At 39.4% G+C, this 15,248-nt stretch overlaps 1 protein-coding gene across 2 annotated transcripts in view; it reads right to left on the bottom strand.

The window, feature by feature from the left end:
* The window catches only part of VWA3B (von Willebrand factor A domain containing 3B), a 125,728-nt gene that overhangs the window by 5,420 nt on the left and 105,060 nt on the right, over positions 1-15,248 (bottom strand). For both annotated transcript variants that reach the window (XM_054009237.1, XM_054009246.1), the window contains 2 exons: positions 5,352-5,472; positions 1,047-1,171 (listed from right to left, as the gene is read on the bottom strand). In XM_054009237.1, coding sequence (XP_053865212.1) covers positions 1,047-1,171; positions 5,352-5,472 — 246 coding nt within the window. The remainder of the gene's footprint in view (positions 1-1,046; positions 1,172-5,351; positions 5,473-15,248) is intronic.

Below are 15,248 nucleotides of genomic sequence, written 5' to 3' on the forward strand. Positions count from 1 at the left end.
TGCCATGTGCTGACTACTCTCAACTCCCACTGAATCAGCACCTCACAGGATCATGCCTTAAATCAGGATCCTATGGAAACGTCCTACAAAATTTCAGAGGGATCAAGCTAACAGACTACTAAATAAATTATTCCAACCCTTTATCCCTTAGAATTTAATAGAGAATTATATTTTTGTTTATGTTTTTAAACACCACATGGAATTCTATAATAGGAATATATTTTTAATTGAATTATATAAGATGATTTTTTAAAACCCTATAGAAAGATTATAACTTTCTATTAAACCTGACAGGACACTTCCAGAATTGGACTCTCCACACAGAATACGAAGACATACTATTAATATCAGCAGGAGTTCCTTACATTATATAGGGAAAGAATCAAGTCCCTGGTTTTAATTGTAACCAAGGCATGGTAGACAATTGCTTTTTGTACCCATCATCCCTGTCTCTGCTAAAATAAGCCCCATTTGAAAGAAGAATTGTGATAATAGATGATTAGCTAGCTAACTTAAATACAGAAATGGAATATGATTTTTTTTCATTATTGTTTTTTGGGGTTAGTAAAAGGTGTTTTTTTTTTTGTTGGATTAAGCACATACAATGAAAAATAAATGGCTAGAGCCTGCTGTAAGTTATAGTGTGAGTAAAAGGCTTTGTTAGGTTCCTATGCTGTGAGTGTAAATTAATTATATGTATTGTTGGGAAACAGTAAGACCACTTGTGCTGAGTGACCTGCCCAAAAATACTATTTTAGAGGGAAATCATATATATTTCTGATATACAAATATGTGTGATTTTAAAGAGCAAAGCTTCTAAACTCTTATCACATATCATGTAATACAAGTGACAAACAGAAGAAATACTGGAAAAAGCATGGAACCAAAGGAAATTTCACTATGAATGGAGAATCTTCTTTAACATTTACAAATTTATCCAAAATACAGAAATGATCAAACTATTACGTATCATTGTGCTCATATGTGAGCTGCAGAATAAAATTAATGATGCACAAATGCTGCCTTAAAAAGTAATAGTTTTTCACCTGCAGTGATGGGCAAGGCATAGCACCCCCGACAGGTATAATGAACTTTATTGGTACAATCTGTGTCTCTCCATGGCTGAAGTCAACAAGTGCCTGGGAGGAACTGATACTCTTTATCACAGTTCCTAAGAGAAATCCATGAAAAATATAATATTAAAATGATATATAGTATGTTTACCAATGTATAAGAAGGCTAAAAATCCTGTAGCCTGTAACATGTCCCCATATTTCCTGCAGTAGAATCTACAATATTTGCACTGGCACAGACAATGTACATTGTACTGTACAAGTCACACACAAAAAGAAAGTCACTGCCCCCAAAGAATTTAGAATATAAAGCCCGAGTTCTGCAAAATAATTATGCAAAAAAGAAAAAGAAAACAGGAAACCCACCTGGAGATCATGTAAGAAACCCAAAGCAACTATCAAAACCTGCTGACAGCCATTCAACACAAAAAGAAAAAGTGGAACCAGCTACAACAACTCCACAACCCACTGAACTTCAACTCCAGGATAAACCATGACACCAGGACCCACCACATGGACACTAAATGACACCCCAACATCATCAATATATCCAGAGTACCTCTTACCGGCGCTGAATTATCTGTACTCTCCAAGGAACTGAACTTCTGCCCCACCATAGAACCTGATACAATACTAACACATGGAGAACTTGAAGAATTCTTTCACTGACTCCTCCTCAAAAAATTCTTTTACAATAAGGACACTTAATCATTACATTGATTGCTTTTGGAAAAAAAACTGACTGTGAAATCCACTACAATCGCTCAACCACCAAGATGACAAGCTATACAGTCCCTGAAATCCAACCACCAGATAGGGATCAAGCCAGCAGACAAAGAGTGGTGTCACTGTAGTTTTCAACTGTGATGACTACATCAACAAAACCAACCGATAACTCTCCAACACCACTTACTATAAAGAACTCAAAGAAGACCCCACACCACAATTCGCCTAGGAATTAAGAATATCATTAAATCCTTGCCCAAATAACCCCAAAAGAAACTCTACAACCTCATCCCCCACAACCCCTCTTCCTGCCACTCCAGGACCTTCTACCTGCTTCCCAAAACATACAAACAAGTGAACCCAGGCAGACCCATTATATCAGGCCATAGCACTCTTATTGAAGGAATATCAGGACTCATAGAAACCATCTTCAATGACTCACCCACGAAGTGCCAGCTTCCTCCAGGACACAACAACTTCCTCCAGAAACTTTAAAACATTAGCCACCTCCCTCAGAACACCATGCTGGCCATCATAGATGTCACCTCCCTATACACCAACATCCTTCAGAACAATGGCATTGATGCCTGCCTCAAATATTTACAAGATAATGGACAACACTCAGATATCCATCCCAAATACATTGCTACACTCATCTATTTCATCCTCCTCACCCATAGCAATTTTACATTCGACAACAAACACTTTGTCCAAACAATGGGAACAGCCATGGGTATTAGGATGGCTCCCCAGTATTCCAACATCTTCACGGGACACCTTGAGGAAGAATTTCTGGACAAATGCACCATGAAACCAATGATATACCTGATACACATCTATGATATTTTCATCTTCTGGACAAACGACCTAAACTTCCTTATAGATTTCCATCACAACTTCAACAACCACCACCCAACCATCAAACTCTCTCTAGAACACAACCATACCAGCATCAACTGCATGGATACCATGATCAGCTTCAACAATAGAACCCTACAGACTACTATATACAAGAAAACCATGGATCGCCATACCTACCTTCACAGAGCCAGTAACCACCCCAAACACACCAAAAGATCTGTTATCTACAGTCAGGTCCTCAAATATCACAGAATATGCACTGAGGAAAATGTCTGGGATACACACTTAAAACACCTTCACCTTTACCAAACAAGGACACTCCACCAGCTTCAATACAGAAAAAAAAAAAAAAAACTCGTTGACACTTACCACCCCACACTGGAATCCATGCAGGATATCATGAAACAGTTACAACCCATACTCTATGGGGACCACATCCTTAAAGAAATCTTTCACAAAACCCCTCTTCTGGACTTCAAACAAGCCCCCAATCTCATGAAACTCATCATCAGAAGAAAGCTCCCCACAGACTGGTGTTTGGAGGACAGGGGTCAGAGGCAGAAATAGAGAAGACGACATACACTGAGTGACCCACAGAAGGGAACAGCTTAGAAGATGCATTAAAAAAAACACGACAACAACATTATTACTATTTTAAAACAATGCAAGTACAGAATAACTACTAAGAAAAGAAAGATTCTACAATTAATAGAAGCTTTTACTTTGGACCCTGATTCAGCAAAGTACTTAACTATAAAACTAACATCATCACCGATGATTTCAACGGGACTACTCACATGCTTAAAGTTAGGTACATGCTTAAATACCTTGCTGAATTGGAGCCTTGATGAATGTGCAAATAGTTCATTTCCATTAGAAACAAAGTTTGCCTTTTTTGTGGGGCTTGTTCAGAGATACTAAAATTATTATTATTTTTACTGAAAAGGTAAATATAATTATATTTAGGGAAGCAACATTGCCCAGTGATTAGAACAGGTGACTGGAAGTTAGAACTAACTTCTACTCATAAAGGTGCTGACTTCCCATGTGACCTTGACAGATCAATTAGGAAATAAACACAGAAAGGCTCATTTATAAAATGGTGATTATAATACCCACTTTGAGATCCTAAAAATATTATAAATTATCTGCATGTGGGTAAAACGATGCAACGGTATTCTCACTGTGTATAGTGTCTGTCATTTGGGGTCTGGCACATGATGCAAGAGATCCTCATGCATTTTGTTATTTCATTTAATGAAAAGGTCAAATATTCAAAAGAGTGTGCAATGAGCAGCTAGGCAGGCAATTACCCAAATTGTGTGCACAATAGCTATGTGGTTCAAGCAATGGCAGGATTTCCTAAGGACACTTTTGCAAACACATCCATTGTACTCGTCCCTGAAAATCTGGTCCAATATGTGAAAAGTAGCATACCAAATTCTAAAGAGATTCAGTACACTGTTATTACTGTACCATTATTACTGTATCAACTGCAATATCTATCTTATGTTTTGAATTAGAGCATTCTGAGAAAAAATAGTAAATGAATATCTCAGTAAATTTATACTGTACAGTCTTATTCATGTTAGGATAGGAAAAAATTCTCCCTTTTAGACCACTTACCTTTCACTCATTTGATGTTTTACTGAATTAGCATTTGGGTATAGGATAGAGAAACGTTCAACTATGTGACCACAAAAAGAATACACTGCTGCATCAGACCATTCTCAACACTAACAACTACAAAGCTAGATAAATAGCAAAATGGTTTTCTGATCCAACTGTAAAATTAAAGAATTCCGCCTGTGATTGTTAAATTGAAAACTGTTATCAGGCAGTCAAAAAAGTACAGAAAAAATAAGCCAAGCTAACAAAAGCAATGAACTTATCTCCATATTTTATCTGTACATGAAACAGTACTAACAATAAATATCCGTAATTTGTTAGAATATCCTTAATTTGTTTTAATTGTAACTGATTCAGTGTTCATGAATGTGAGGAACTAACAGCACTGGCTGATGAGCCAGATGTAGTTTAAAGAGGCACAGAGCAAGCTTCCCCGCAAGGTTTTGCCAATGCACTTCGATCCTCAACACCCCAGCTTTTCAATTCTTGCACCTCTCCTGAGAACAGACTTCCAATGATTTCAAATTACCTATGAGATGTTCTCTGATGTCATAAACTGTCCTAGAATACTTTGTCAATCATACAAAAAAGGTATGGGATTAGTTAGATTTTTTCCCCCAATACCATATCATGGGATACAAATTCATACTACAAATATTCTGATTTAGAACTCAACAACCCAACAGAAACATCTAGTGAATATTCTGCATATAGCAGATGGCTCAGCCTTTGCTAAATCCTAAATGGAAATAAGCAAGCCTAGAAAGAAAAAGGAATAGATTGACACTGTCTTCCATTTCAAAATGTACACCATTTTATTCCAAAACATTTCCCACCACTTTCTTCTTAAAAAAAATAGACCTATCAGTAGGGTGTCTGCAGAGCTTTCTGTACCTTTCTAGAAGCATTACGATGAGAAAAGATTAAAAATCCAACAATATATACAGTAAACCAAATTAAAACTGAACCAGGTGAAAAAGATTAGATAAATGTTGCTCTTTTTTCAGCAATCTTTCTAAAGATTTAAAAAAAACATTTGAAATATACACAAAAACAATTTACCTGGGAAATAAAATCCTGTGATGTCAGATCTTGCAATCACCTTTTGGCCTTTGAGAGTCTCAAACACTTTTCCTTTCTGTCTTTTCTTAGACTGTGCCTTTACATTCTCTTCTGTAAGTTTCTGTAATTGGGAAGATAAAAAGATATTGCTCATAGTGATAACCCAATCAGCATAGGTCTATCTTTTTGAATGAATTAAGCATTCATGTAATTTCATGCTATGGATTAGATGTATTAATACTGTTGCTAATCAACAATAAACTGGATGATTGTAAGTACTGGGAGTCTTCAGAGAATATGGTGAACTATATGACAGAAAGAGCTGGCAACAATAACTATCATTAAGCCTAACTAGTACTTTGTATGGAAAGATCCTGTTTTCAGCTGCTCACAAACTGCTAATCTTTAATTATCCATCTGAAATTTCCCATGCTGTATGTCTGTCTCTATATGAAGTATTTTGGAAAATCTCAACAAAAAACAGTTCATTTATTTCCAAGAACAAGTTAGGGGGAAATGACGGTTACTCCCCTGTAACCAAGGTTCTTTGAGATGGACTTTTTACCCAGGGTTTTTAAAACCCAAAACAGTGGTAATTGAACTGTTTTATTTTAGGTGGTGTTAGGAAAAAATTAATGGGAACTCAGCAATTTTTGTTTGATAAATAATTAATACAAGTAAGCTTGCTTTTATTTAAAACTATAATTTATTAGATATTAAGCATGTATAGGTTTAAAATATTTTAGATATAGTTACTTACAGTTTGAGATGGTTTTGAGGTAATTGCTAGCGGGATTTTTAGGGGCTTTGGTTTGTTTAGCTAATGGGGTGTTTAGATGTTAGGTTTGTTTTTTTAAGAAAAGATTTTAAGGACTGCTTTGAAATATTTATTTTTATTTAATTTTTATAGTTAATTTTAATAAAATATATAATTTATAGTGATTTTAGTGGGTAAATATAATAATTTTATTGGGTTATTAATTTTTTAAATTTTAATAAATTATTTTAAAATATTTTCAGTATTTTTAGTTATCATATGTTAGGGATATTTAAAATTAAGGTTATTTAATTTTTTATATTTTTTATTTTAATTAATAAACTGCAAATATGCAGGTATTTGACCTTGTTTTACAAAGGTTTAAGATTATTTCTATGTGATGTTTGTTTTTTTATCTAGCAATGGCTGCACATACAAAATGGCTGACTGCAGTACTGTCAAGTGCTGGGGTACACACAGAAATGTCAAATTCCGGGGCAACTCTCCCCTCCTTGCAGATTGTATATTTTTAATATTAAGACCTGCACACACACATGCACAACGAATTCAGTGGATTACTTGCCAGCCATCCCAAGGCTGTGCTCTGGGTTAACGGACCAATTTTCCTGCCACTCTAGTCAGGTCGGGGTGAAGGGCCTAACCTCTACCCATTCTTCTCCTCCTTGGTTACCCTCTTGGGGATCAATCTTTCTTACCGTGGGGGCTATGGGTGCCTGCAGCTCTTCCAGTGTTTCGAGCAAGGGACCATACGCGGACTGCCCAGAAGAGTCCAAGGGAAAAGGAAGCTCACAGTACCATCCCTCTTATCCTCATAATGAGGATACAAGTAGAGATTCACCTCTGACTCACCCCTCCTTCTTAGGGGATGACTCCCACAAAGCACAACCACTATTCCTTTCTGTTCTCTCAACATGGCTCTGAGAGCACAACTTTGTCTCTTACATTCCCCATGATCTGTCTGGGTCTTATCCTGAGAATCCTTTCGTAAGACTAACAGCAGATTCACACTCAATTTTTTGTTGTTTTAATCCAGACACTTTCTGCTCCAGCCTGTTACCCTCTCACTCACTGTCACATTCCTGCTTCTGCGGTGCCACTATTTGAGCTGCCCTCAGGCTGGATATTTCTGTGTCTTTCTAAATTTTATTTGTTTTAACTTCTTTATTTCTGCCTTTAATTGCTTCATCACTACCATCTGCTTACAGAACCACAAGAACACTCCAGGACTGGTAGAGCTCCCAGGCTTCCAAAAAAAACATTATCATGCTCCTGCATGAAATCTGCCAAGCTGTTATCCAAATCCATTTCCAGCTTTTGTTTCTTGCCAGATGTTCCCTGTCCTTCTGACATCCTTTTACTTAACCAGGCTTTTCAGCCTGAGCCCTAAATCAACAATGGAATGTGACCATAAATCAACTCATAGGTTGTGACCCTGTTCCACTGCCTCCCTTACCTAATGCAAAACAAAACAAACAACTTGTATTAATCATTCCCTTCCTCTCTATCACTCCTGGCAACTGGCTCACCAAATCTGTTATTTGAGGTTTTCAGAACCCAAAACAGCGGTAACTTAACTGTTTTACTTTAGGCGGTGTTAGGAATAAATTATTGGGAACACAGCAATTTCAGTCTGATAAATGATTAATACAAGTAAGCGTGCTCTTATTTAAAACTACAATTTATTAAATATTAAGCACAAACAAACATAAGCAATAGGTTTAGGACATTTTAGATATAGTTATTCACAGTTTGAGACGATTTTGAGTAATTACCAGCAGGACTTCCAGGGACCCTTTTTTCATCCAGCTGATAGGGAGTTTAAATGTCAGCTCTTTTCCCAAAGAAAGGTTCCCTTGGACTGCTTCGAGGTATTTACTCTTACCTAATTTTTTATAGCTTACTTTAACAAAATACATAACCTAACATAACTCCTAGTGGGTTAACATAATAACCTTTACTGGGTTACTAATTTTTTTAATTTTAAAAATGTATTATTTTAAAACATTTTTAGAATTTTTAGACATAAAAATATGCTAGGGACACTTAAAACGAAGGTTGCTATTTACCTTTTTTAAAATAACTTTTTTTTTTTTATTTTGATTAATAAACTGCAAAGCTATTTGACCTTGTTTTACAAAGGCCTAAGATTACTCCTAGCTATGTGATGTTTGGTTTTCAGCTAGCAATGGCTGAGCATACAAAATGGCTGTCTGCAGTACAGTCAAGTTCTGGGGTACACGCAGGAATGTCAAATTCCAGGGCAACAGACTCTGCATATTCACACTCCCCTCACAGAACAATGAATGTTCCAAGGCAAGGGTATAAAAGGGGCATGGAGCTCCAGCTGCCTTAGTTCTTTCTCCTGTAACTCCAAACTTTTTGATAAATAGCACTCTGAAGTGAGGCAGGCGAGGAGTGTGAATATACAGGGTACATCTCGAAGAAGCTCTGTTACAGGCGAGTAACCTTCATTTTTTCTTTGAGTGTCCTCTGCGTATTCCCACCCATGGGATAGATTGATAAGCAGTATCCCGAGCAGGATGATGGGACACAAAGACCTAATTAAATAAGGATTGCAGAACTGCTTTACCAATCCCTGGCAGGGATAAAGGAGACGGATTGTTTGGGGGTAGAGATTTGAACTGGATTGTGGTAGCCATGAGCAATTACTTTCAAAACCCATCTGGCCTATGTTATCAACTCCTATTCATGATAAATGGAACAAACAATCCCCAAACAGTGGAAAACCAATGTCCAGTTGGCCTGGCCTGAAACTCCCAACCCCTATTTCAAATCTGAGACCTCCCAGATGACAAAGCTGTAGAACTCTTCCCCCTGGTTTATAAGACTATTTTCTCTGTTGATGATACTGAGAATTATGTTACTGAAGTTGAAGGCAATAATTCCTCCTCCTATACTGAGAAGACATCAATGTAGTAGGAAACTGCCTTTGGTACTTAAACATGGCAGCTGTAGATGATCTCCTATTCATGTTTTTTAAACCTAGCTGTAGATCTCAAAGTTTTCATATTCTCTAAAGTTTCATCTCTATGTACACTAAATGAACCTTCCCCTTCAAAGTGAAAACCCTTGATCCTCACTTTTGCCTCATGAGGTGAAACTACTAATCTGAGCCATGCATGCCTCCTTAAAGTGATGGCTGACACTATTGTCCAAGCTGAAGCTGAGTCAAATGTTCCTCTCAATTGGTGTTTGGCAACATTCTGCCTTTCCATGACTAGAGCATTCACTAATCTCTTATGCTCCTCTGGTAGTGTATTCAAAAATGATAACCTCTTTCCCCAAAGATGGCACTGGTACCTTGCCATGACTGCCTCATAGTTCGAAATAAACATGGCAGAAGTGGTGGAAGAAAACATTTTCCTCCCAATGGCATCCAGTCTCTTTCTTTCTTTCTCAGATGGAGTAGATGCACCTTTGACTGCTGTAAAGCTAATTCTATCACTAAAGAATTTGGAGATGGATGGGTGTGGAACGTCACCATACATTCCTGAGGAAACTGGTACAATTTATCAGCCATTGTTGATAAAGGCTGAGAAGATGAAGGATTATTCCAGACTGATTTTGCTGGTTGGCACAATCCCTCCAATAATGTATCTAGTTGCTGCTCCCAAAATACAAAAATTGGTTGAGATGATTCCTCAATTGAAACTGAAGGAATGTCCAGTGTTTTTGCCACGCGATCTACTAACTCATGAAAAGCCACCTCTTCTTCTGAAAGTGACAAAGCTGACTTATCTCCTACATTTTCATCCATTTTTAAGGAAGGCGATGGAAGGGGAAAGAGATCTCATGGAATGAGTTTGAACTCTAGAGGAAGGTTGGAGATTGTGAGTGCGATAACAATAGGTAATGCAGTCCGATATCCATGTACAGCGTCTTTGTTTAGAGATTGAAGATTCTTTTGATCTCTCTGCAATAGAAAGGAATAGTCTAGGAGACTTTCTGAAAGGCTTAGTTCTATCCAAATAGAAGACTAATGCTCTCCTGACATCAAGTGTATGCAATATTGCCTCTCTCGTCCCAGTGTGGCTTGGGAAAGAAGTGCGGGAGGGGGATAAGTTGGTTTATGTGGAAAGCAAATGATATTTTCAGGAGGAATTTGGGGTGTGGTCACAATGTAACCTTGTCTCTGAAAAAAACTGTAAAGGAGGGATGCTCCATTACAGCCCCTATTTCTCTAATCCTCCAAGCCGAAATCATGGCTATGAAGAGCACCGTTTTCACAGACAGATGTATAAGCGAGCATTTGGCCATGGGTTCAAAAGGTAGTCTTGTAAGAGACTTGAGGATAAGCCTGAGGTCCCACGCTGATGTAGGATGTCTGATTTGTGGGGAAAGGTTACCCATATTCTTGTGAAATCTTTTCATTGTAGGATGTGTGAATATGGAGTAGCCTTCTATCTTATGATGGAAGGTGGTAAGGTTGCAAGATGCACTTATACTGAACTTAGAGAAAAATCCTGACTTTTTTTTAGATCTAGAATGTAGTCTAGGACAAACAGGAGGGGAGAGGGTATGGGGGTAACATGTTTTGAGGCACACCAGAGTTGGAACCTTTTCCACTTTTGGATATGTGTGTGATGAATGGTTATTTTTCTGCTATGTAATAGCACCTCTTTTACATCCTCTGAAAAGGACATCTCTGTGCTTTGGAATCATTGAGCAGCCATATGTTGAGCCAGAGAACCTGCAAATTGGGGTGATGGATCTGACCAGCATTCTGAGAAAGGAGGTGAGGAAGGGGCTGAAGAGTGATTGGCAGGCACATCACTAACTCAGGTATGGAGATGTGGCCATGTGGGAACTATGAGAATAAGCCTTGCGTTTTCTTTTCTTATCTTGAGCAGGATCTTTGATATTAGAGGAATTGGATGAAAGGCGTAAAGAAGATCTGTGTTCCATTGACAGAGTAAGATGTCTCTGAGAGAATGATGACCCGGTCTGGCTCTGGAGTAGAACTGGGAGCATTTCTTGTATTTGACTGTGCTAAACAAGTCTATCTTTGGGATTCCCTGATGCAGAAATATGTTGTGGCGAATAGCAGGGTCTATTTCCGATTCGTGCTCCACAGAAAAATTCCTGCTGAGAGTGTCCGTTGTAGTGTTCTGTATGCTCGGAAGATAGGATGCTGAGATGTTGATGAAGTGTTGAATGCACCAACTCCTTAGTTTCACTGGCTTGGTACAAAGGGAAGGTGACATCTCTCCTCCCTGGTGGTTTTTGTAAAACACACAGGCTAAGTTATCTGTTATAGTCTGTTATCTGTTCACCTTTGATCAGTGATAGGAAATGCAAGCAGGTGTTCCTGGCCATTCTGAGCTCTAGCAGCTTCATATGCAGTGTAGATTCAAAGGGGGACCATTTGCCTTGAGCCATATGCTTGTCTAGATGAGCTCCACAGCCCAATAGAGATGAGTCTGTTGTCCATATCAACTTCGGAGTTGGTTGAGTGAAGGGAACCCCTGAGCAAACATTCTGTGGATCGTTCCACCATTCAAAAGAGTTTTTGACAGTCAAGAGCATCAAAAGCAGTTTGCTCAGTCAGTGTTTGGTGAATATACTGTTTTGAGCCATGCTTGAAGCCAATGCATGTGGAATCTTGCGTCACTTGTTACAAACGAGTGTGAAAGTGAAATGAATTATATTAAAGAAATAGAATGAATTAAAGAATGCTGTATGTACCTTTAAGTAGAAATGAGAAATGCTGCAAGCCAGGGGGCAGGAAAGCAGACATTAACTGCTTAATGAATTGCCCCACTTAAGGGCAATTTGGTGAAGCATTAGCCTTAAATCGATAAGAGTTAATAAGAAAGCAGGATATGCATATTGTGCCCTATGCAAATTTTACAATTTTGCTCTCTCTGTCCCTTTGTTTAGTTCGCACCCTTTTATCTGTATAAATAAGACTGTTTGAATGTTGCATGGGGGCTCACATTATCTGAATGTATTAGCAGAGCGCTGTGCTAATAAAACAGAGTGGTCTGACAAACTATGAGTCCTGAGTCTAACTTTGACACGAGTTTACCACCACGTACCCCAGTAGCTGAAGACAATTTCTGGCCAACGTCTGGGGGCTCTCCTGGAAGGTGGATATTCAGTTGGTTAAGGTGTTGAATCTGTGTAATGGGAGGAAAGCTTTGGCTTTTACTGCATCTCATTACTCTCCTATGAAATCTAGAAGTTGTACGGGAGTCAGAGTTGACTTTTGAACGTTTAGTTGTAATCCCAGCTGCATGAATAGATCAATAGTTTTTGCGTGACTGTCAAGGTGTCATCAAAGGATTGTGCCTTGAGCAGATAGTCAGCTAGATACAGCAATATCATAATTCCTAGTTTGCAAGATGTGCTGCTACCACAGAAAGGACCTTCAAGAACACTCTGGGTACAGATGATAGGCCAAATGGAAGCACCTTATATTGAAAACAGTCTTGAGTCAGGGTGAATCTTATAGACCTCCTGTGGGATGGGTGGATTGTGATATGAAAATAAGCATCTTCTAGGTTGGAGTGCCAAGAACCAGTCTCCCTGGTCCAGAGATGGGATTATTGCTGCCAAAGTAACCATTTTGAATCACTGTGTCTTTGAGTGATCTCAGATCCAGAATGGGTCTCCAGCCATCATTCTTTTTCAGTATCAGGAAGTATTTGGAATAGAAACCCTTCTCTCTGCATTGAGTGGGAACTCGTTCTATAATACCCAGGTTTAGGAGATAGTTTGTTTCCTGATGTAACAGGTGCTTGCGAGAAGGGTCCCTAAAGAGGGACGGGGACGGAGGGTGGATAGAAGGGAGGGAGACAAAGTGGATTGAATATCCTTTGGAGATGATCTCCAGTACCCACTTGTCTGTTGTTGTACATTTCCAGTTTTTCCGAAAAAGAATAAGGCAGTTGCTGAAAGGATGTAAATGGTCCAATTTTTGTGGCAGTGGTAGCTCAGGGCCTCGACCAATGCATCAAAACTGGTGCCTTGATGTGAATGGTTCTGAAGTTGAGATTTGAGAGGCTGTTGGTCTTCATTTTTGTATTCGTTGTCTTTTCCATTGCAATCTGTAGTGTCTCTGGGGTGGAGGGAACTGAGCAGGCTGGGATCTTTGTGATATCTGAGATTTATTGTATTTTCTTTTCTATGTAGGTGTATAAATCCCCAGAGAATGCAACGTGGGTCCCAAGTCTTCTAGTGTGTGGAGGGATTAGTCTGTTTTTTCCAAAAACAATTTAGATACTGCGAATGGAAGGTCCTCCACAGTAGCTTGAACTTCTCTCTGGAGGCCAGAAAGGTGAAGCCACAAAACTCTCCACATTACTACAAAGGAGCAGACAGCTGTGTCAGCAGCATCTAACATGGTTTGCAATGATGTCCTTGCAAGAAACTGACCCTCAGTGATGATAGCCTGGTACTGCTCTCTCTGACCATTTGGGAGATGTTCAATAAAGGCACTGAGATTAGAGTAATTGATGTGATCGTATTTCGCCAAAAGGACCTGATAATTAGCAATCCTAAATTGTAGGATTGCTGACAAGTATGATTTCCTGCCAAGTAAGTCCAGTAATTTCTGGTCCTTGTAGTAGGGTGTTGATTAAGTATAGCGCTGTCTGCCACATTCATTTACAGGATCTATAACAAGCGAATTTGGGGATGGGTGAGAAAATAAAAAGTCCATGTCCTTAGACTTCATTTGCTGGGTCTAGCTGGGCCTTTTTGATAGGGAGCTGATGACAAAGTATGCAAGATGTCAAGCAGTTTGTGTTGCAACTCCTTCACTTCTTCGAGAGGAATCTGTAACGAGTCCGCTACTGTCATAGTAAGGCCCTGGAATTGTTTGAAGTCGTCTGCCATGATTGATGGTGGAGGCATAAAGACTTCTTCAGGAGAGGATGAGGAGATGTTTCATGTTGGAGTAATCTCCCTGTCCAGCCTTGCTTCCTGTTCTCAAAAGTCTCCTCTTGAGGATCAGGAGGTCTAAAGAGGAAAGCTGAGGGAGATGGTTTTCCTCTAGCCCTATGCGTAACGCTTAAGATCCTGGATAACTGATGTCCGTAAGCTGCCCATGGATCCCATACAGCCATTGAGGTGACACAAAGAGTATGGGTGGAGGCACCCAAGGATGTGCATACCAACTGGGTGAGCCTTGTCTCTCATGGCAGTAATGTGGCTCTGAGACTGTTTCCAGGTGAGTGGTTCCTTGATATTGTACCGGGAAACCTTTCATTTACAATGAGTATATGTCATTCTTGTTGTCCTTTTCCTTGTCGCTCAATAAAGGTGGAGCAGTCAAGGATGCTGATAGGTTTCAGAGTAACAGCCGTGTTAGTCTGTATCCGCAAAAAGAAGAACAGGAGTACTTGTTAGTCTCTAAGGTGCCACAAGTACTCCTGTTCTTCTTTTTAAGGATGCTGATAGTGATTGTTTCAGTACTGGAGGGAATTCAAGGGACCGAGATGTAGTCACTACCACAGTTGTGTTGATAACAAGTAATGGGGATTCTGGTATCTCTGAGACCAATAGGTCTTTGGAGAAACAGAATTCTTGTGGTACTGTGGTAGCAATTAGTATCTTTAAGGTCAGCTGATTGGTGGCCATTGATGTTGAGGGAGTCAACGGAACCTGCAGTCTTCTGCGGTCCAATGAGTGGCCAGAAGATAATGTCCTGGACTTTTGTGAGGTTGAAAAGCTTGGTACTGAGGCCCTCACCGTCTCCAGTGGTGCTGTTTTAATGGAACTAGAATGCTCCCTACCGCTCCTTTCTCCTGACAGTACCGATGTCCATGAGCCTGTACCTCTCAGGTCTTTACGCTTACTAGTGGTACCAATACCTTTTGCAACTGAGGAGCCTATACCCACATGGATACCCAGCCGCAGGTCAGTTAGTAATGATGTGGTCGACCTTGTTGGGGATCTTTTTTTCCTGGGCAATCTTTAATCTGGGGACTTGTAGCCCAACTTTTTGAACTTTTCTGAGAGAAATCACCAGATTTCCTCTTTAAAGCCACTGGAGAGTGCTGCACCGAGGACACTGATGCGATTGGTCTCATCAGGGACTGTTGCACCAGGGGGGTCACGGGACAGAGGCTGGCCTAAGTGAACTTTCCATCATG

The sequence above is a fragment of the Malaclemys terrapin genome, chromosome 1 (assembly GCF_027887155.1).
Source record: "Malaclemys terrapin pileata isolate rMalTer1 chromosome 1, rMalTer1.hap1, whole genome shotgun sequence".
Classification (NCBI taxonomy): Eukaryota; Metazoa; Chordata; order Testudines; family Emydidae; genus Malaclemys; species Malaclemys terrapin.